Below are 21475 nucleotides of genomic sequence, written 5' to 3'. Positions count from 1 at the left end.
GCGCAGCGACAGGAAAACCGAGGAATTTTAAACGCGCGCAGCACGCGACGCGACGGTAGAACAGCTGTTCGAAGACAACGAGATTAAACAAATATTGTCGAAACCAACAGGGTGAAAATGACAAAATTTACCGTCGAATCCCGTTACATTTTCCTGGCGAAACGTTTGGCAGAAATGAAATTTGCCTGGACAAATATGAACAGCGAAATTTGCTCGATCAAACATCAAGGCTTGGGTCAACTTTGCGGTAAACTGAACTGGACACCGTTCCATTTGAGTTTGATTACAACGGCCTAATCGTATTTCTAACTAAAAATAAGACGGTAGCGAGGCGTACGTACCCTGGGGAATAGTTACTATGAGTACTTCTTCCAAAGAGAAAGGTGTTTCCTGCGAAACCGTAAAGCGAATCCCGCTCCAAGGTACTTTTAGGTGGTACTACTGAATTTAAGCTGCTATAACCTGAAGGTTAAAGCTTCGGGAGCTGGCGTACAGCTCGTAAAATCCGTTTCATCCGAACACCTTCACGGATACATGTAACGCTCTGCCTTTACCGCGAATCGACCGAATTTCCTCTGAATAGAAGATTCGCCATTTTACAAGAAACATATTTCACTTGATTCTTGTATTTTTTATCGAATCGTTCGTTTAATCTTAAGTAAACTGTACGTCGAGTCTCTAACGGTGGAACTCTGCTGACCTGACCCATTGGATCACTGGTTGAAACCGAAGTTTCCCCAACGTGTGTTCAATTAATTGAAACGATCTAGCTTTGCGAACACGCCCATTCACGTTCGAAATTCTCTGGGTTCTCGTTAGCTACCGGTTGACCAACTTGGCCAGCCATTGAAAGAGGATTCAGCGTTTCGTCTGCGACTCGGTCGTTTGTCTTTTTTATTTTCCTACCGCGATACGGTTTGGATTAGGTACTCGAATTAAATGTACTGATTCAGAGATAAACTGTCTGGAAGTACCTATCAAGTTAACCGAAAGCGCGGAATGAAGTTCCGAAGATGTCCGTTTGGTCTTAGCTTAAACCACCCGTCGCCCTCGTTAATCCATTATTCATGGTCGCGGATCGGAAATTCCGCAACTATGCAGGCTGCTACGTGACGTGGTCTCACAGTGAGAATGCGTAATAATTCGTCGGAGTGGCGAATGGTGTATTCAACGCGTCGCGTCGATCGATTTCACCGCGGACGATGGTGAATCCGAGGCTGACAGCAGGCGAGCAGCGGGCGTATCAATTTTGCGGGCCAGCAGGACGTCGGGACTAGGCTATTGATTTGAACCAGGTGCCCGTAAGATACCCGAAAGCATGGGGGTCTGATGGAACGTATAGGGCCATCCCCAACGTCGCAGGACTCTTGATGTAAGTAGAAGGAGAAGGCTGTCTTGTATGGTCGCCCCTGTAGCTTTGGGCTTGAAGAGCCTGCACGAGACAGTTCAATGTCAGTTAACTGTTATATAACATATAAGCTTCCTCGCAACCTCCGCCAAAGAGGGAACCATGACAGATTCCTATTTCCCTATAACACCCATTTCCTTCCACCATACGAGGTGTCGGTGGATCATGGAGAGAGACTGCCTACATCTCCCATCAAACTTTCATGCGTCCGAGTGTGTCATGGGTGCCCTGGCACCCGAATATCTCCTAAGTTAGAACCATCTAACTTCCTGCTAGCTCGCCCCACAGTTGCAGGCCTATTAAATATCTAGAACTAATTAATCTAGGAGGCTGTGTGAACAAGTGAGAATAGAAGCAAGCCATGGCGTTGAAAATCCACTTTTCTACTTCCATTGTGATTGAACGTTCGCACCCATCAAAGTCGACCCAGTGTTTAGGCGATAGTTCCTTTGCTGGTACTCGAAGGAGAAATTTTCAAATCGTTTATTTTTTATTGTAACAAACATCACTTCAAATATTGCAAAGGGTTATTGATTCAAATGAAAATTCATATAAATAATTTCTGCAAAGTCGGAGACTAGTTGCCAAATAAATAAATTAATGAAATGATTTGTTTTTTATTTTCTCAATGTGTATTTATTTTGAGTCGCTTTGTACATTTATTTATTTTTTTTTCCTTCACGAGCGAGTACCATCAAATAAAATTCAATTTCCTTAAATGTTTTTTTTTACATTATATTTTTAGAAAAATTGACTGTAACTCCATGGCTCTTCCAGTTTTGGAAAAAAATGAATATGGCTGAAGTGAATGCAATAAATGCCTCCGCGCAATTTATGTATAAAATGTACGATATAGCGAACACGAACCAACTAACTTGAAAATCAACTGATTCGTGTGACAAATTCAAAATTTATTATAAAAATCTAGCAGACTAGGGTTAAAAAATTCTGCAGGGAGGTATATCTATCTACTATGTATAAATATGTACAAAATACTGGTGCATGCAATCCACGGATATTTAATAATAATATAGTATAGGCGTGTTTCAGTGTGTAAAATAAAATATATATTTTAAGATGCGAAGCAACACTGGGATAATTTTCTTTTTTTTTTTTTTTTCTTTACGTACCATCGACGATTTCAATCAATTAGTTTATTGAATTTTCAAACAAAAATGAACGTACGTAAATTTCATTCACGATGATGTATTATTGCTGGTGATTTCTGAAACATTCTTAAAATCCTTAACTCCTCGATCCATCGAGGACAGCTTTTTATTTAAAAAAAAAAGTGTCTAAAATAAAATGGAATTTGATTTAAAGGATTTTTGAACTTTACTTTTGTTTTGTAGCCGGTTTAATTGGGTTTCTCTCGATTTACCGTGCGAAACTGAATTTCCTATGTAAATGGAGCAAGATTCAGTTACCTGTTGTACATGAGTATGTCTGGCTTCCAAAGCTTGTTTGGTGTAATTCGAAGGTCCTTCACGCCTCCGTAGTCGGATTCGTTCCATTGGAGGTTGTAGTCCATCCATTCCTGAAACATTCGAGCGACGTTGTCAGTAAACTAGTAACAAGCTTTTAACATTAAGGAAATAAGATTAATTATTTATTTATTTTGGAAATGGGCCATTGGAGGTGGAAATTAGCAGGTGAATTGAAACAGTAGCTAACACGATAGTCAACCTTCGAATCAAATCGTAAAAGTGTTCACTTTGAAATGTAGAATAGGGGAGAAAAAGAAAGCTATCATACCGCAATTCGAAACTTTTCTATGTACATATATTCGAATTAGCATGCCGGGCGACCGCTTGCGAGAACACTATCACCGATCATCTGGCCGCCACCTAGCGGTCCCTGGTCCGAACTAAAGGCGTCCCGGGGAGACGAAACCCTCCTCTCCCCTCCACTTAAACGCCTACAGAAACGATATAGTACCATCCCAAAAATCTTCAGGACTTTAAAAAAAAAAGAAAAAGGGAAGGATGATAGAAAGCGATCATTTACTGTTCGAAAATACGAAACTCCTTCCGCAAGCTTGAACAGGCATCAAATAGAAAGTACTCTGCGGAGTCCGTTGAGACGAAATTTTATTTGAAAAAGAGCGTTCGTTTGCATGCCTCGTTTCCATGGTTCACAGGAATCGTCGTCGGTACATAGAAAAGGCAAGGGACTTGAGAATCTCGAGGCAGACACACGATGCGTATCTCTGTAGGCCTGGCTAGAAAACGGGAGGCGAACTTTCACCCCTCTGAATTCCTCGTTTGTGCAGTTCAGCCGCGTAATCTAATGAGCAAACGCCGAGACTCACCGTCCAGACCCGGAAATTGAAGTATACATTATAAAACGACGTGCTTTCTATGCAGTTTGCACACGAACGTCATAAAACTAGGTCGCAGTGCATTCCTCGAAAAGAAAAAGAAAAAAAAAATAGTCACTGCTTGCGCTTAAATATACGGACCCTTTCTCTTTTTCACCTGACCTGCTGCCTTTCATTCTAAGTCGAATTTAACCCATCTAAGAAAATTTGTGGTACACAGTTGTCATTGGATAATTTCGAAAGGGACAGTTTTCATTTTTACTACTATCTTCTTACAATCAAAAGCTTCATCATGTTTCTTATTTAATTTAAGTAAGACATTATTTGCATTACTCTCAATTTATTAAAAAATTAAAATTTCAGGAACATAGTAAGGTAAATTTATCATGAATATTAAATGAGAAATCGTTCCGTTATATTTGCTGAAAGCCTTTTAGGTAATAATACCATCATGGCCTTTAAGCTGCAGTATGACGGTCCATCCATTACTTAACGCCACTTATCATGGAGAATCGTTTCTTATTCATCATAATTATTGCAGACAAGATAAAATTGTTTCAGGATTTTAGAAAAATTTTTTAACTTTGATTTTAATTTATAAATTACAATATTATATAAAGTGCTAATCTGTACTGTAAATAGAAGCCATTTTAGTCTTTCAAGTATACGCAGGAATAGTCAAAGAAGAATCTTGAAGAAAGGTCTAACAATATAAAAGATTTCTTCTTGGAACCTTCAAGTTTCTTATTTTACATCTTCACTTATGCATGGATAAGTTTTCAACAGCTTCTCAGTTATAAAAATAAATTCACTTTTCAAGTAAATATAAATAAACAAACTAGAAAATAATATTTTATTACTACACATAAGTAGTAATAAATATGTCAAATTATTAAAAGATAAATAAATTTTACTGCAACGATCGATAGATAACTTGTTGTTTCTCTGGTAAAATTACAGAACTTCCGGTCCCAGGTGTTTCCTTTTTCCATAAGATACTTTATGGAGAAACGATTGCACTTTACTATAGATGTTTATCCGGTGAGATATTATAGAAGTTCGAAAGAATGTCGATTGAATATTAAATAAAGAAAATATAGACCGAATATAAACATCTAAATTATTTTAATTCAAAAGGAAAAGTTCCTTCTATATTCTATGTATATTAATCTTGTATAAAAAATAAACAACTATGGGAAAAGGTCAGATACATCTGAATTGGATTATCCTCCAGCAAATGCCCATCGTTCAAGCTGTTATGGATTGCCACATCCATCTTCGGATGACCACAATAGTGGACGTATGCACTTGACCAGCCCTCTCAGGTGCATTAATGCAACGCGTGCTTTCGGTTAAGGAGCAGGATTGCTGGCGATCTTTCGCAACCACACTGTTACCATGAATCTACTTCGGTTACAACCATATTGATCCATTGAATTCATTGCGATAGTAAGAAATTTTGATTTTTGAATTTGTACCACAAGTTTTATTTAACCCTCTTAACTTGAAAATTATTAAAATAATAATCTGAAACCTTTTCAGATTTTCAGCTTCAGTATAAGATACAAAATATTATTTATTATTTTTGCTTATTAATGATAATATTTACCTTGAATAACTTTGATTGAATAAGTTTGAATAATCAGAAAAATCATTCTATTCAAAAGATGCACTTTGTTATCAATCAGTAATTCAATTAGTTGCCAAGTTACAAGGCTTTGAAAATACCGCCTAGATGAATGACGCTTGAAATTCTCGGAAATGCTGTGACCTACTTTCTCTCCCCGGAAATACTCACGCTAGTAGTAGGTAGTAGTAAAAAAAAAAAAAAAAAAAAAAAAAAACAACAAAAAAAAAACACGCTGACTCAGCGTCCATCACTGACCGACGCAGTAGCAATGGCCAGACACTGTTAGCGTACTGTCCAAAATGATGCTTTTCTTTGAACGATGATATCTCAAAAACCAAATGGCCCATCAACATGCAACTATAACCATTTCAAAGGAGAAGATTGGATCTTTCTTGTGACATGCATACAGAATTCTTATGACACAAATGCGGCATTATATGCTGGGTTAAAGTTGGTGAGACAGCTACATATATTTTCGTCATTTTGTTAAGAACAGGCGATCCAAAAGCATTTTTGTATACCTTAAAATATACACAACAAAATGCCTGTAATAGCTTTTTGGTGTACTTCATGGTTTATGAGAAATAAATTGTCAAAAATGAAATTTGATTTCTCAGTTTCCTAAATGACGTTAAAATTGCATGTGTGTTTTGTGTAGGAATTTTGAGGTACGATTATACATTGCGACAGCGCATTTGCTTCGAGGAGGAGTGAAATTATTGATCATGTTAGGATAATTAGAATTATCGGGTTATGCGGTGGAGGAGATTGCCCTCGCATAGGGTAACTTGTGTGAAGCTTTGGCTTCGGATAGATTAAGGCTTTTCGGGTGTGTCAGAAGCGAGGAACGGCTCGTATGTACCTTGAATTCTTCATTTAAACCCTTCGTGTTTCCTAGTGATACATTTGACTCTTCTATTAAGCCTATCCCAACCTTGAAGTTTATTAAGAAACCACCAATACGTATTTTTCACGTTTACAGTTTTCTTCATTGAAGATTTCCCTTAATTAAAAATTCTTTATATATATTTTAATTTAACAATTCTAAAAACTGAAATTGTGAAAAATTTTGTTGCCAAATTTGAGACGAATTAGTCCATTATGTAATAATAAATAATTAAATGTATTTTCAATTTTTCAGTTAATATGTTTTTGCAAAAGTGAGGCGGTAACAAAATTTTTCATTTTATAAAAAAGGAAAAATGGTTCTTGAAAATCTGATGGGTCTTATTTTAAACGATAGTTGGTATGTTGTGCGTTTCACAGCTGGTTTGCTATGAATGCACATACTGGTGTGCATGCATTTTATTGCATGTAAACGTGAATGCATTGTGTATGTGTAGGTTGAAATTTACGCAAGAATTATTTCACCAGCGACGAGGTTCAAAAGAAAGGATACAAAGCGTGTATTCTGCTTAAATTGTTCGCTTAACTTGATTTATTCGCCTTGTTATTCCTTATTTATTCGAACGCTCAACCAACCATAGGGAATTTTCTAACATTGACTTTTTTATGGAAAATGACATTTTTTCTCCTGTCATGGAAATGTATTTACAAGATAGCAGAATATTTAAAGCTCGGTTCTGAACGAGTCAATTTTATAGTCTTCTTATTACAATATTTAAAAGAGAAAATTGCAGAAAAATTTGAAAAAATTATACAAGAACAACTTGAAAGCTTCGATTGGGATAATTCCGAAACGAGCTGGAAGCTATAGGATTAATTTCTACTGTATTAAATGCTGTTCCTTTTTTGATCCTTTAAAGTTCTAATTTATAATAAATATTTCTTTAATTTCATTTTAAAATAAATTGAACATTCATATAATGATTCCAAACTTACAATACACCAGTATTGTTACAAAAAAGTTATTGTTAGAAACCTGTTGATAGAGTGAAATTGTTCATCTCAAAATACAAAAGAATCATATTTCGATTTTAGTTTTATTCAAGCTACGATTGCCAATTCCAATTTTGAAACATAATTTCAGTCTTTCAATAGGAACGGCTGTCGAATATATATACCTATATATATTTTTTTTTTCAATTTTGCTTGTATGACAATAAATTCTCGTTTATACAAATTTTTAATTGATTTCATAAAATTCGAAAAACTTATTCCTATTAATTTTTAACCTATCTAAAATTTAAAACTAAACAGAGATATTATAACAATAATAATCAGACTGGAATACCATTATATATCATTTTAGAATTATGGAAAGTTCATTTTTCCCTCAATTTTTACGATGCCTGTACTTTTCCAATTGTTCAATGAACATGAACAGTAGTCTCATTGAGAGTGGCTAATTATTGTTTTTTGATTACCTATTGATTGAAATGTGTAGTTTCAATTCGAACAACTGGCAACAATTGCATGTGGAGAAACTTTTACAAAAAGAGAAATTGGTAGAGTGTTGTTTGGACTTGTTAATAAGCTAGTAAATATGTGATGTGCAATTTGACAATAATTTTATGCACACAAACATAATCTTACCAATAACCTTAATTGATTTAAGAGGAAAAAAATCGTCTAGGGTAGCCTTTGATTTTTCGGAAGTGTTAAATTCGTGAAATTTTAAAAAATTTTCTTTTGAGAATTTGTAATCAATACACCATTGTTCATATTTCATAGATCTGGGTCACGATTGGCCCACCGAATGGTTAATTATTAAATGTGGAAACACTGGTACCACCCATAAACGTGAAAACCAAGTATCTGTCCTTTGAAACGATAAAACCGTGAAAAGATTCGATTTACTCGTGAAAGAACACACGGTCTTCTTTATTCCCGAGAATTTACTGCATTCCAGGGACGTCGAACGACCGTTTCCTGTTTCGTCCTGGAAATCGCAACACCTGCTACCAACGTTGAATCGTTTAATACCACGGTGGTATACCTACTTGGATGAATTCTCCGTAGCGATACATACATACTCCGTGAATCCTTGCCGTTAATTGGCCGGGAATCAAAGGCAACCTAGCGTGAATTCTTGAACAGATACACGAACACGCGTTATCGTTTCTCTGAAATCGGATATCCGCCAAAGGACACGCTTCAATTGCTGTTTCCTTGCGAAAACAAACTCTCAATCGGAACATCGTTTTAGTCTTTGACGATTCCATGACTGAAAAGTGTCATCGAATTTAAACCTTACTGTAACGCGCTAACAATGAATCAGTCATTTATATTTTCCCTTGCTTTTTAAAAGGAAAGTTGAATGACGTTTTGATGACAAAGAAAGTTTCACTTTTGAGATTTATTCTTTATCATGAAACTTTCCCCTTGGTAAGGATGCCCTTTGCGAAACGTCCATCTTTTTCCTACGACGATTTATCTCGCCCGCGCTACTCGTCAAATATGCAATTTCTGTATACGCTGTGGGAGTCTCTCGTGAGAGTCTCGACTGGGCAAATATATGCTCGTGATACCTGGCATTCGTTTCCGTCTACATATCTACAAAACGACAACATCGTGACATAGTGAATTTTACAAAACACCAGCCTTTATCCTCTTACATCATCGACGTATACTTTTTTTTCAAAATATCATCGCGTATTTTAAAGAAACATTGAATCGAATTTGAAGAATTTTATCAACACCTTTTAAGCAAGTTTAATTGCTGTTTAGAGCTGATTTAAAGCTAAGCGAGTGATGAATTGCCGGCAATCGGTGCATTTTAATAGAGAATGTTATGTGTATTTAACCTTAGCCCCTTTTACTTACTTGGTGCTGCCTAAATCACTCTCAAAGTGAAGGCCCAGTGTAAACGCACAGAGGCTGCTATTTGGAGAGAAGCTGACTAGAATTTGTGGATTCGGCTGGATAAATTGTGGGTTAACCAACAACCATACCAAGTGCACCGGGTTTAATACGTAAATACATACGTGATAGAGTGGCCTGGGCTTGTTAAAAATTCATACGGTGCTTAATCGACCCAACGGCAACCAATCCTCTTTCATTCTTTTTGTAAAAGGTGATGGGCAACCGTGCAACGTTTTGATAATAAATTTGATAGTATCAAATAGTATAGTATATGAAATCATCAACAGCAACGATCGACTTACGAACCGAGTCAATATAGATTGATGATTTTCAGAAAGAAAGTTTGTAAGAGTTGGTAACAATTCTTCGGAAAGAATTCAGCGTAAGTTTTGCTCGCGGACATTAATCATCCGATATTCAACCAGCTTTAACCATTCTATACTAACTGTATAGTACAGTGGATTGACGTGGCAACGGAAAAACTTTTTTGTCCGTGTACTGATAGCAGAATATTAAAAAGTAACAAATGATACATTGAAGAAAAATGGCCGATATTAATCAACTTCCTGTCACACTAACTGTTTTTGTCATTATAGAGGTATCAAAATTTCGATAATGATTTTCGCGAAAAGTATAGAAGAGAATTGAATGTGGACTTTTGTCTGCAATTTCAAATTTAAAGAGGTGAAAAAGGAAACAAAATGGCGATAAGGGGAGCTGGAATCCTAGATGCAGGCCATATAAATTTTTAATATCTATAGTAAATTCATTATTATACCTAAATAAGTACGTATGGATTGAAAAAAAATATCGGTAAATGTGTAAATAGTGAACTAAGTACCTATATTAAAATTGTACGAGTAAAGGGAAGGATTGTTTTTCTACAAAATTATATGAAAGAAGTGGCAGCTTGTGCTTCGAAGTGAAGAAAATTTGGAAAATTTTCGAGTGAGAGAATTTTAATTAAGAGCAATCAACGCTCGGTCCATGTAGCTGTGAGCTGGATGTTGTAACAGGTTCCATAATACAAAACAGAACAGAACAGCTGTTTAGTAAAGTTTCGTGAGTGTATGTACAGGTTGCAGAAAAACTGTTTTAAAAAAAACAATCGAAAACAATTTTCAGTTTTAATTGATAGCAATTAACAAAATTTTTCATTCGAAATAAAGAAAAAGACATATAAATTGCAACGCAATTTCTTTTTTTCCCTATTTTTATTTTTGAACTTGTTACGTTATAAGAAATGAGATTTCAGTGGAAACAGACTGAGCTAACTTCTCAAGAATGCACTTACTTCTGAAAGGTGTGCTGGTAAATTAAATAATTAACAAGTTAGCAGTTCCTGTTGCTTCTTGGAAGTTTCTAATTTTTCCTCAGAGTTTCTTTCAACCTCAAACTGTATTATTCTTACCATAGCTTATTCATCTTATTGTAAACCAATCCACAGACCTTTCCTTTTATTTTTCATTATTGGCTAAAGATCGTTGACTTGCAATTCAAAAATAATTTTTCAATATTATCAATTATACAAAAAATAACAAATTAAATTTGTGAATTTTCCAATTTCAAAATCGTATTCCAAATTTTTGATCAACTATTTATCGAATCAACTATTGGATGTGTAAGAGTGAGCCATCAAATGATTAATAGATGAAGATTACTATGATGATCCTGGAGCTCAAGAACACATGATACTTAATCTTTATCCTATTCTGTTGTCCAGGACTTATCTGGATCTGGAATAAACAATTAAAGTAGGTATGGAACTTTGGTAATCCAGCACTAACGAGATTTCAGTGGAAGATTATAGGATATTCATGGCCACTCGGTAACACCATTAGCAATAATCTCGATGAGAATTTCAATCGTTTCAAAGACAATAATTGCAATTATTTATCATTTTATTAATCGAATTAATTATTGGAATTCTGATAGAGAAGAGAACATTGCCAGGAATATTAGAAAATCAAATATTTATTATAAAATGATTCATGAAAATTCAGTATTCGTTAGAAAATAAAATGTTGTAATTATTTACTATATTGAACTATATCTACGTATAATTAAGTACTGAAAGAGGTGGATAAATGTATTAGTGCTTGGATTTGCCTTTTGAACAATTGCTAGTTGTTTCAACGTAGTTACGTGTATCTTGAAATCCTTTCAATCCTTCCTTCGCCATTACCAACGACTTTCAGTGCACATAAATCATTGTCAGCCCTATTTCCAAGGAACTTGAAACACCTCCAGAAATCGTTTAATGAAATATCAATCTTTCAGATGGTTGCTACATCGGATTCTTTCTTTAGAAATTTAAAGCTTAGAAAATAGAACTAGTTAAAATTCTAATGAAGCTTCATGACATAAAAGTATCACAGAATTGCATTTATAATATATCAAATTAAACGTTGAAACTTTACGAAAATGGCTATACCAGTACTTACTCTATTGATACTCTTAATACAAAATGGCTGGTAGCGGATCGCAACGAACAATGTTGCATAACGAGTGATAATGTAAGATTTATTTCAACGGAGCAGCAGTCATTATGTATTAAAAATATCAACGGTGTGGTGTGCACTTATAATAGCTATTTTCGTAAAGCTTCAAGCATTAATTTGATGTACCATAAGTGCCATTTCGTGATATTTTTCTCTCATGAAATTGTCTTGTCAGACTTTCAACGTTTCCAAATTTTATACACGCATAAAGCATTAATGCGACAAATCAAATGACGTGCACCATTTTTTATATCAAATATCCCAAAACTTTGTTTCATAATTTTTAACTTATAGCTTTAGAACAATCGTAAATCATCGATTCCAAATTGAACGATCATCCTTTCTCGTGGAAATGAAATGTGCGTGTTTGAGCTGAAATATTTGCATACCAACTGGATTTATCGCACGCTCGATCGAGCTCCGTTACACCATGGAACTTGGGTAAACATTTACGTCTATGCAGATTCTATAAAATTACATTCACGACTAAGGATGGATAAAAAGTCGCGCATTGTTCCTATGGGGTCATTCCAGTCGTATAATTTAATAAATATTAATTTTCAAAGAATGTACGCGGTTGCTGGATAATTAATCTAGAGTATTAATAAATTTAATTATCAGGTTGGAATTTAAGGATCAGACACTAGGGAATATTGATTTGCATCAATTCAATAGTTCAATTACGTCCAGATCATCATACAATAAGGCAGATGCGCAATATAATGTCAATCGCAATTCAGTCAAAGGACTATTGTGATTAGGAACAGGAGTGACGTAGCACTGATTGCGCTCAGATTCAAATATTAATTCAAAGGATATAAACAGAATTTTTCAAATAACCTGATAGCGTTCCATTTAATCCTCGGATAGGTAGATACACGTTTTGTAAATTTAGGTCTCGATTGACCTAGACTCCGCTATTCAAAGGTTAATTCAATTCCTAAGGTTGCACAGAATCGGTTTCTTAACGGATGCACCGACAGAAAGGTAGTATCTTTTAAATCTTGCCTTACAATGGAATTCGTTCCACAGCTTACGATATCCGCACGAGAATTCGAGCAGTTGCGATTGACTGATTTACGAGCTCCTAAGCGAAATGTTGGAAAAAGAAGGATCCACCTGAGGATCCCTTGGGATCCGGATAGAACGGATACCTGCTGCGATTGCGGACAATCCAATTCCCTTGTATCGTGGGTTGTTAGTACCTGTCACTTCTAACGACGCCCTGTAGATTTCAAGTAACACGAAATCGAAAATTGTAAGACACCTTGTATACAATATGTATTTGTGTGTAGTTTAGAAAGGTGCGGCGCAAGTGTGAGATGACTGTATTTGAATTTCGAATATTCTGGCTGAAATTCATATCATTAGGTAAATACTACTTATCACGTACCAACCTAAAGCTTAAAGTTTCCAGAAAATTTCTGTGTAAATGCTTCTCTAATATTCTTCATTGGAACCAATTCAAAGTTTCGCTAACAATCGAATACTTCATCTTAATGATGAATGGAGAACTCAATTTACCAAGTCACCTTTTACAATTCCTAGGTGCAATATCTGGATCGTCTAGACCGGATGTCACGAGAAGTGTCGCGGAAAGAGAATGAATAGTTCCGACGAGAACAAACTCATTTCGTAAACGATTAGCATGGAAGCCCATTTGATTGATTATCGACCTGTTCTCTCGAGGAAAATCATTATTGAAATCATTCTTAGGATGAATCTCATCGAACAATAAAAGAATTAGTTAATTTACTTTAACAGAATCCGATGATTTAAAATTGACACAAATAATAATTTTACTATAAATGACAATAGCGTTAGAGTACTTCATATTGATTTAAAGTTCCATGAAAATAAAATTTTATAAATACTACCAAAGGTTAAAACTAGCGTTGACAAACAATTTCTCATTGTCTTGAATATTACAGAAATGGGGGAAGTTTATCGAACAGCTGTAGCAAAGCAATTTCCCAACAACCATAACAGGAATACTTGATATCATGGAGAACGATACTGTTAACACGACGTTAAAATTTATTGCCGTCTGGGCGGAGATTGATCAAGGGAATCATCCCATGGATTAACGCACACCAACCATGGTACAATAATTCAGAAGCAAACCATGGAAGCCTCAGATTCTACATTGTACATACCGTGTGTCGCCGACTTTCCCGACAGCACCTTGATATGTATTTCAAGCGTCTGGTACCATAATTCTATGGCAACGACTCTAATCTAAAAGCGTGTTAAGAATACTACACTACGAATACGAATACGAATACGAATACGAATACGAATACGAATACAATGTGCACGCATAAGTACCGTGTGTCGCCGACTCTGCGGATAGACTATACGTATGCACTTCCTCGTTGAACAGTGAAGCTGTCTTTATTCCGTGTGAAGTCGTTACTTCCCTCGTCATTAATTTAATAGTTTAGATGAATTTACGATTCAACAGTCCCGGAAATTCCTGTTCCATCTGTCGCCCGTTGCGTCCGCCCTGTTTGCGCGTCGCGTCGCACGTCTACCCGTTACGCTCGGAAAAGGCAGCAACGTTTAACGTGACACATGATCTAATTAATCCATGTCCTTAGACGTACAATTTGGGGAACGTTGCGGTGAAACGCGTGCAATTGAATTATTTGATTATATTAACTGCCCCCCTCACGTGTGAGAAGGTAAAATTTTCGCCCCTTAATTTGAATTGCGGCACATCGTCAATTTTATTAATCGAAGCCAGCCTTTTGACAGAAACTTTTTCAAGTCAGAGGAACACTTTAATGCAACCTAATATTCGAAAGTAGAGAGGGTACACAGCCTGTCACTGTACTTCTTACTTATCGTTAATGTTAAAGTACTTAGATAACTTCTTGCACAAGGAAAGTTTGCTGAAAGTTGTCTTTGCCCTATTACAAATTGTGCAACAACTTCTTGTATACGTTCTAATTAATTATTTATACAAAGTGCTGCTTTACACGAAGACGACATGCTCAAGGTTTCCCATAAAAATATAATATTTGCAGATTTTAATCAAATTCTTACGACATGGTACTAGAGAAAAAATGTTACGACATGGCTCTTCATGGTGTTTAATCAATTATGCAAGTTTATTTTTAAAATATCGCAATAATAATGTGACTCATTTTAAAAATGGAACAAGAATTGAGATTGTAAGATGGCAAAGAATCTGATGTTTTAAAGAAAAACGTATTAAAATGTTTACTCCGACGGGGGCTGTTACCGTGCATACGTAGCGCGGAGTATAAAGTTGAAATTAAGGCGGATAAGGGAGTTTTCCTACGCTGAAATTGCTCGTTTTCAACTTTTATCGACTGGCCAAACGATAATAACAGGCGCGTATTCAAAGCAGCGGCAATGCCCTTCGCGAAATGCAAACTGTATCCGATAATAATCAGAAAGGTGCTCAACTGCTACGAGATAAGACGAAGAATGTATTCTTCTTTGGTTTAAATATGAAAAATTCAAATTAGAATTAAATTACGAGTCGCGAACTTTCAAATAATCAGGAAGTTCACCTGAATTCACCTGAAATTATGAAGTGATTCTTTCAAAGGGTGGCTTTGATTTTTCAAGTCCAAAATGACGTTTATAATTAATTCAAAATGGTGTGAAGAAAAAAAATCTTTTAAATTCAAGCACCGAAATCACTAGTCATTAAAGATCGATGTTGCCCGTTCTCCGAGCAAAGAATAGGAAGGTAGGGGCGCACGTTATTCTACCACTCGTGCTCTCACACGAGCGTTACGACAATCTTTTCCACTTTCTATGTATGTACATACATTGTGCTAACGTACGAGCACCGGTACCGGTACCGGTACATCTACCTGTTCGTCCCATTCGTCAATCTCGTTTGCTCTCGGGCAAAGGCAAAGTGCGCGCAATTATTCTGATACGTTGTTCGCTTTTGGAAACCGTTTGAAGAGCATCGCACAAAATTTACCCTCGTAACATCCGTGGGACACATTCGAAACAAACAATGGCCTTAAAATGTTCTCTTAGGATCATTCAGGTTTATCGAGAGTCTAGACGTGAAAAAAGGGGAAAAATTGCAAAGCGCAGCGCACGATTTTGTCGTCGGAAAAATTTGTCGGAAGAGGCTTGGTATCCGTTTCCAACGTTCGACCGTCGGTTTGTTGTCCTCGTCTGAGTGAGTGTTTTTCTGCCTGATCCTTTGTCCAGGAATGTTTCCATAGGAGGGCATTCAACATTTTGTATACGGGAAAAAACGTAGACTTCGGTCTGAATTATTTTTCGGCCTTTCGCGCGCACAAGTGCTCGTTCGGAACATGCTTTTGACCGTGTACAAAAATAAAAGAAAAAAAGAGAAAAAGAAAAAAAGATAAAAAGATAAAAAGAAAAAAAAAAGAAGGGAGAAACAAGGGAGGCTTTCGAGCAAACCAAGCGCGATTCGTCTGTTTTCAAGGAGTCATTATTCGTCATTGTGAGCGTAGTTTTCGTCAAACAAGTGACTGTTGCTTGAAAAACGTCGAGGAACGTGAGGCAACCATTTTGATATGCCTAAGGGCCTAAGGGTAGCGTTCGGGATCAAAGGGCATATCGAGTCGCTCAGATATCTCGAGTAGCCGGAGTCGTTGGATTATTTTACAACAGGGTACAAATTAGGCCGGTCACGTTGCGTTCGAGGGCTGCTTCGAAATTCCATTTAACTTAATGCATTTGAAAGTTTTGATTGGCCACTTCAAAGCGACCAACGCCACGGGAATTAATACTCTTCCGTGAAATTTCATCATTAGCGACGGATTTCACCGGTGTAATTTTAATGCACAGCCAACCGATGAATAAACGGATATTCGAAAGTTTCTGTAGCCAGTTAAGACCCTGGATAAAGGTCGATGCAGCTGGTATACTGCATCATTTATGGTGGTTTTAGAATTTAACAAAGCCTTCGATCACCTTTGCAATCCATCAATGCAATCACAATTATAATTACACTAGTGGAATTAATTCTGGACAGTTAAATTTTTACTTAAATTTCGCATTTATTCAGATTCTGAAAATTCAAAATGTGAAAATATTAAGTATAAACATTATAGATTTAGCATAGCAGAATATACATTTACTGCACAAATATGAAATAAAGAATATTTTTATGCAGTGTCCAGAATTAATTTCACTAGTGTAGATCAAGGCTCTTGAGGCTCTTTTTTTTTTAACATATCTTTGTATGAAATCCACTATAAAAGTCATAAGAAGTGATTTTCTTACACCCTGTGCAAATGAAAGTTAATTTATGCCTTTCAGTAGCACTTACTACTCTAACTGGATCGTTAAATCACGTGGTGTCGATATCATCCGGCTTTTGGGTTTATAGGTATTTTATTGTCTCCGTGGAATTGATTTCTAACCACGGTAAAGGTTTCCTGCCCTCTTCCCACCTTCAGTCAATTCGTCACACTGTTTCTTATCCCTTTTCACCTCGTCACCCGCTCTTTACCCTCCTCCCTCTGAAAAACCGATCGTGTCCCAGGCTCTTTTCGACTTGCTTTTTGTTTGGACGTTCGTTCCCGGCAATAGTTAAGGAGAGCCTTCGGGAAACGACGAGATCCATCCGAAAGTAATATTGGCTATCGATCGACGAAGGAAAAGAAACGGACCTCCTTCCTTCTCTTTTTTTTTTTTAACAATTAATTAAGTTGCTGATCCTACCATATTGGTTTTCGTAGTTCAAGCGAATCTTTATCTTCCGGTTATGGGATATCGAAAGACTGTTTGACTTTCGAATCCTTTTACAGCGGATGATCAAATTATTATGACTAGTTGAATATGGAAAATGAATATTCTCAGAAACGAGGTAACGTGTAAGAAAATTTTCGTTTCACTTCCCCGTGTCTCCAATGGTTGTACCATCAGCTATATATAACAGATTGCATATTTTATAAAAATACATACATGTGTGCATAGGTGACGCAGTCATAGTGAGTTACGAATAAATTCCACGCAGTTGTCACGTAGTATCAGAAGAAAGCCGAAAAGCCGTGAACGGCACGCGACCATCGCTTTCTCAAGCTTTTCGTTTCAATTCCCTTATTCGTAGCAGCGGAACGTCAGAAAACGTTCCGCGTGTCCTTTTCATCTCGATCCAACAACCTAGGCTGCAGAAAGACGCAAGAGTGCATCATTCTGCTCTCTCGATTTTCCCCAATCCTCTTCACCCTCCCATTCCCTTTTATCTTACTTTCCAGGCTCGTCTTCGTGGCTGACGAATCACCTCGTACCTTCCTTTCGCACCCCAGGGAAACACGAAGCTGCCACGAAAGAGGATGTTAAAAAAAAGAAAAAAAAAAAAAAAAATGAAAAAGGAAAAAATGAATGACTGAGAGAGAAGCGACTATGAGGCATACATCTTCTTGTTTCCCTGAGTACGAACTGATACGTGATAACGAAAAGCATCAGTTTCATTGATTTTATTCGAATGGGGGTCGTAAGTGTATAGGGAAATGGGACAAGGATTGTTTTTAACCGACTTCGAAAAAGGAGGAGGTTAGGTTAGGTTAGGTTAGGTTAGGTTAGGTTAGGTTAGGTTAAAGTATCTGGGTTACTGCGAGGGATTTCAATATTTTTCTGATCGAGTGGAATTTTATGTTAGCGAATAACATGTTTATGTTATGTTATGTTTAAAAATCTAGAAACTTAAAAACATATTTTTATAAATAATTGTTTTCGATTCACTTACCAATTTGAGCCACGCGTTCGTCGTCAATATCTGGTTCTTCTCATCCTGCAAAAACAGAGAAAACAGCAATTAATTCCATCTAAATTCTCCTACAACATTTTTCTTCAATTCTATAATACTTGAATTTATTTTCAGAATTGTTTACAAAAATCAAACATGACCAAGTTTCATACTTTTTGTTTACTTGAAAAATAAACGCGCAGTGTTATCGAAGGACACATGTTTGCAACACGTAGTCCTATGTACTTTTATAAAATCTGGGGAAAAAAGGTGATTGAAGGGGTGGTGGATCCGGAAAATCGTAAAATCCACGTCGAAAACTAAAGAGCCAATAACCGCAAATTGCTGTTACTATCGTTCGTTTTCCAAACGCTTGGTAGGGAACCGCACTCCGCCCCACAGACTCATCAGAACATCAAAGTGATTTATAAAACGTGCACATAGCAAGGATGGTGTCAATGGACAAACCGCTTTGTAAACGTTCACGCTGAACCGATTGGTTACTGTACAGTTCTTGCCACGATATCTTTACTGCGAGAATTTCAATTAAAATTTTGCCTATGAATGATTGCAACACGTGGTTTATTTATCGCGAATTCGTCGCGGAAATCGTCTTGTCCACTGTCGTCAACTGCACGTCGGTTTTTACAACCCCGTGCGACCCCCTACCCTTGCCAGTGGAGTCCAAAATATTTTGGAAACATCGCGTCGGCCGATACATCTCTTTATTTTCTACATATACATATAGGGGAGGTGATAAAAGTGTACTGCAAATAGATATTTGGAATTTTGGGAATTTTAGGAATTTTGGGAATTTTGGGAATTTAGAAATTTAAAATTTGAAACATTGAAGTCAGAGGTATTGAGTTTGAAGTATTAATTATTATCAACATAAACTGATATTTGATATTAGAAGAGAGTAGGGATATTGATGCAGCCAGCTGCTACAACACTTGTGTCTACGCTTCAATGTGAAATCGAATTAACGCTCGATTTCCACTTCAAAGTGGAAATCAGATCCAAGGTCGATTTTCCGTTCGGCTCAAAGCGAAATTAGATCGATCGTCGGTGCGTAAAACTTTCCGGTCAAGAAGCACATGCGACAGGGTAACTACTCTGATCAGATATTTCCTCTATTTCAAACAAATTTTAGTTTCTTAAATTTTCATTAATTCTAGTGACGAATAATAATCATTAAAACAACAAAACTAATTATTATTTTAAGAAATGATTTACCACAATTTTCTTTTATTTTTTCATTTTTTCATTTTTACATTTTTATTTTAATCAGGGAAAATCATTTTTTAAACCGGACATTTAAAGAAAGGGATAATTTGCGTTACACATTAAATTTCAGTCATAGTAGAAGATGGAAATGTATCCGTTTTACGATGAAAATGATTTCCTGCTTGACACTGTTATGATTAATCGTTATTTAATATGTTTCGTAGCGGAAGAGCGAGCCAGATGATTGAAAATCGATAAGCGATGAAATTATCGAATCAATCATTGCGAAACAAACCCCGTTATAGATGTTCAGGCTAACTAAACTGGTTATTAGATTATTCGAATTAGAATTTTTTGCAATGATATCCTGGGATTTTATCGATGTCTTTTGTTATCCTCAAATCGAAACAAGAGTTTCCTTTTTACGTTTAATGATACTTGTAAGATATGATAATCTAAAAGTATTTAAACAAATATTGCTTTAAAATCTCTTATTCCTTTGTTATCAATGGAATGATGAATGGGTGAAGCGTGTAACATTCATCAAACCAAAGTACACTGTCATAGATACCTAGACGTAAATTTAAACTGCTTAACATGTATGAAGTACTTTTAAATATTCAAAGCTACTTTACTTTAAACAAAAATCAATATTCCATTATCAGTAACTATTATCTCGAACCATTATCACGATCCTTTGTTTTCCATCGCTGCTGCACTGATAAGACAATAATTCCTGTAAATCTCGGACAACGGACTATGGAGAGAGCTACAATTGTAATTTAATTTTATATTTCGTATCATCTTCGTTTGTTAAATTTCACGCTGTCCTTTTAAAAATTATTCTTGTAATATATCAAAACCTTTTCATTAAAAAAATCATACATTTAACTTAAGATTAAATAGTTACATATATGGGTGAAAAACATAGAATTGTAAAACATAGAAAACTGATATAATTTGATGACTTGCAAAATTCACATCCTTAAATTCCCAACAGTTGAAATAGAAACAAACCGGAGTTTATCCGTCACTGTCACTAGTCAGTCGCCATTTTAATTGGATATTTCGAGGTAGAACGTAACCCAACTGAATCCGTGACCAAAACAGATAGACGCGCGCCCGTGTAAACTCGTACACAGAATTTCCATTCCCATGCGGATACTTTATACTTGTCTTCGACGGTCAGTCGATCACTTCCGGTCCCATCAGTTCGGGGTTTAAAGTCTGAGAAACGAGTCGGTCATTGTGAGCCGGTGACGTTAAACACGCGATATCGCGTGAAGTTGAAATGGTCATTTGACCTTGAACTTTATTATTATGCGTGTTGGTTATAATGGAAATAGCACAGATGCATTGCTCTTCAAAGGCGGCAGAAAAATGACGGGATGCTTTTTCATCAGCATTGCAATTATAAAATGGTAAAGCAAGGCTCATCATATTAACCGAGCTTTCGTCATTTCGTGTTGGAACGGAATAAAGGGACTGATCAGCGAAATTTAAGTCTCCACTTCACTCCTCTCCTCTCCCTTGAACACGACCTTATTCTTGCCCTGTGACCCCCTTTTTTTTCTATTTCACTTGTTTTTGAAGTTTTCTGATTAAATGCGATTTTAATTCGGAAACTTCGACGTCTGAACGCGGCCGCATTAATGAGGCTGTACTCGGGAAAATTGTAATTTAGCTCGCAATGAAATTTCTTTTGACCCCGTTCGTGGCCGGCCGTGTCGCGTGAAACCGAGCAAATTAAATTTGCCACGCAAATCTTTTTTTCACTTTTCACTTTTCCCTTTTCCCTTTTCCCTTTTGCTTTTGTTCTCCACGGGATGTTTTCGCCCTTTTCTGTAGCAAGAGTCAGCCGGGTTTATCGTCTATCTTCTGTGAGTAATTCTGTATGTATGCA

At 36.3% G+C, this 21475-nt stretch overlaps 1 protein-coding gene across 5 annotated transcripts in view; it reads right to left on the bottom strand.

Moving 5' to 3' along the window:
* Positions 1-21475, bottom strand: part of nAChRalpha6 (nicotinic acetylcholine receptor alpha6) — a 112553-nt gene that overhangs the window by 60017 nt on the left and 31061 nt on the right. For all 5 annotated transcript variants that reach the window (XM_034332848.2, XM_034332851.2, XM_076692427.1 and 2 more), the window contains exons 4-5: positions 18346-18390; positions 2836-2945 (exon numbers count right to left, since the gene is read on the bottom strand). In XM_034332848.2, coding sequence (XP_034188739.1) covers positions 2836-2945; positions 18346-18390 — 155 coding nt within the window. The remainder of the gene's footprint in view (positions 1-2835; positions 2946-18345; positions 18391-21475) is intronic.

Source organism: Osmia lignaria, chromosome 15 (assembly GCF_051020975.1).
Source record: "Osmia lignaria lignaria isolate PbOS001 chromosome 15, iyOsmLign1, whole genome shotgun sequence".
NCBI classification, from domain to species: Eukaryota; Metazoa; Arthropoda; class Insecta; order Hymenoptera; family Megachilidae; genus Osmia; species Osmia lignaria.
The sequence above is the reverse complement of the archived record's forward strand: the minus strand, read 5'-3'. Positions and strand labels throughout refer to the sequence as shown.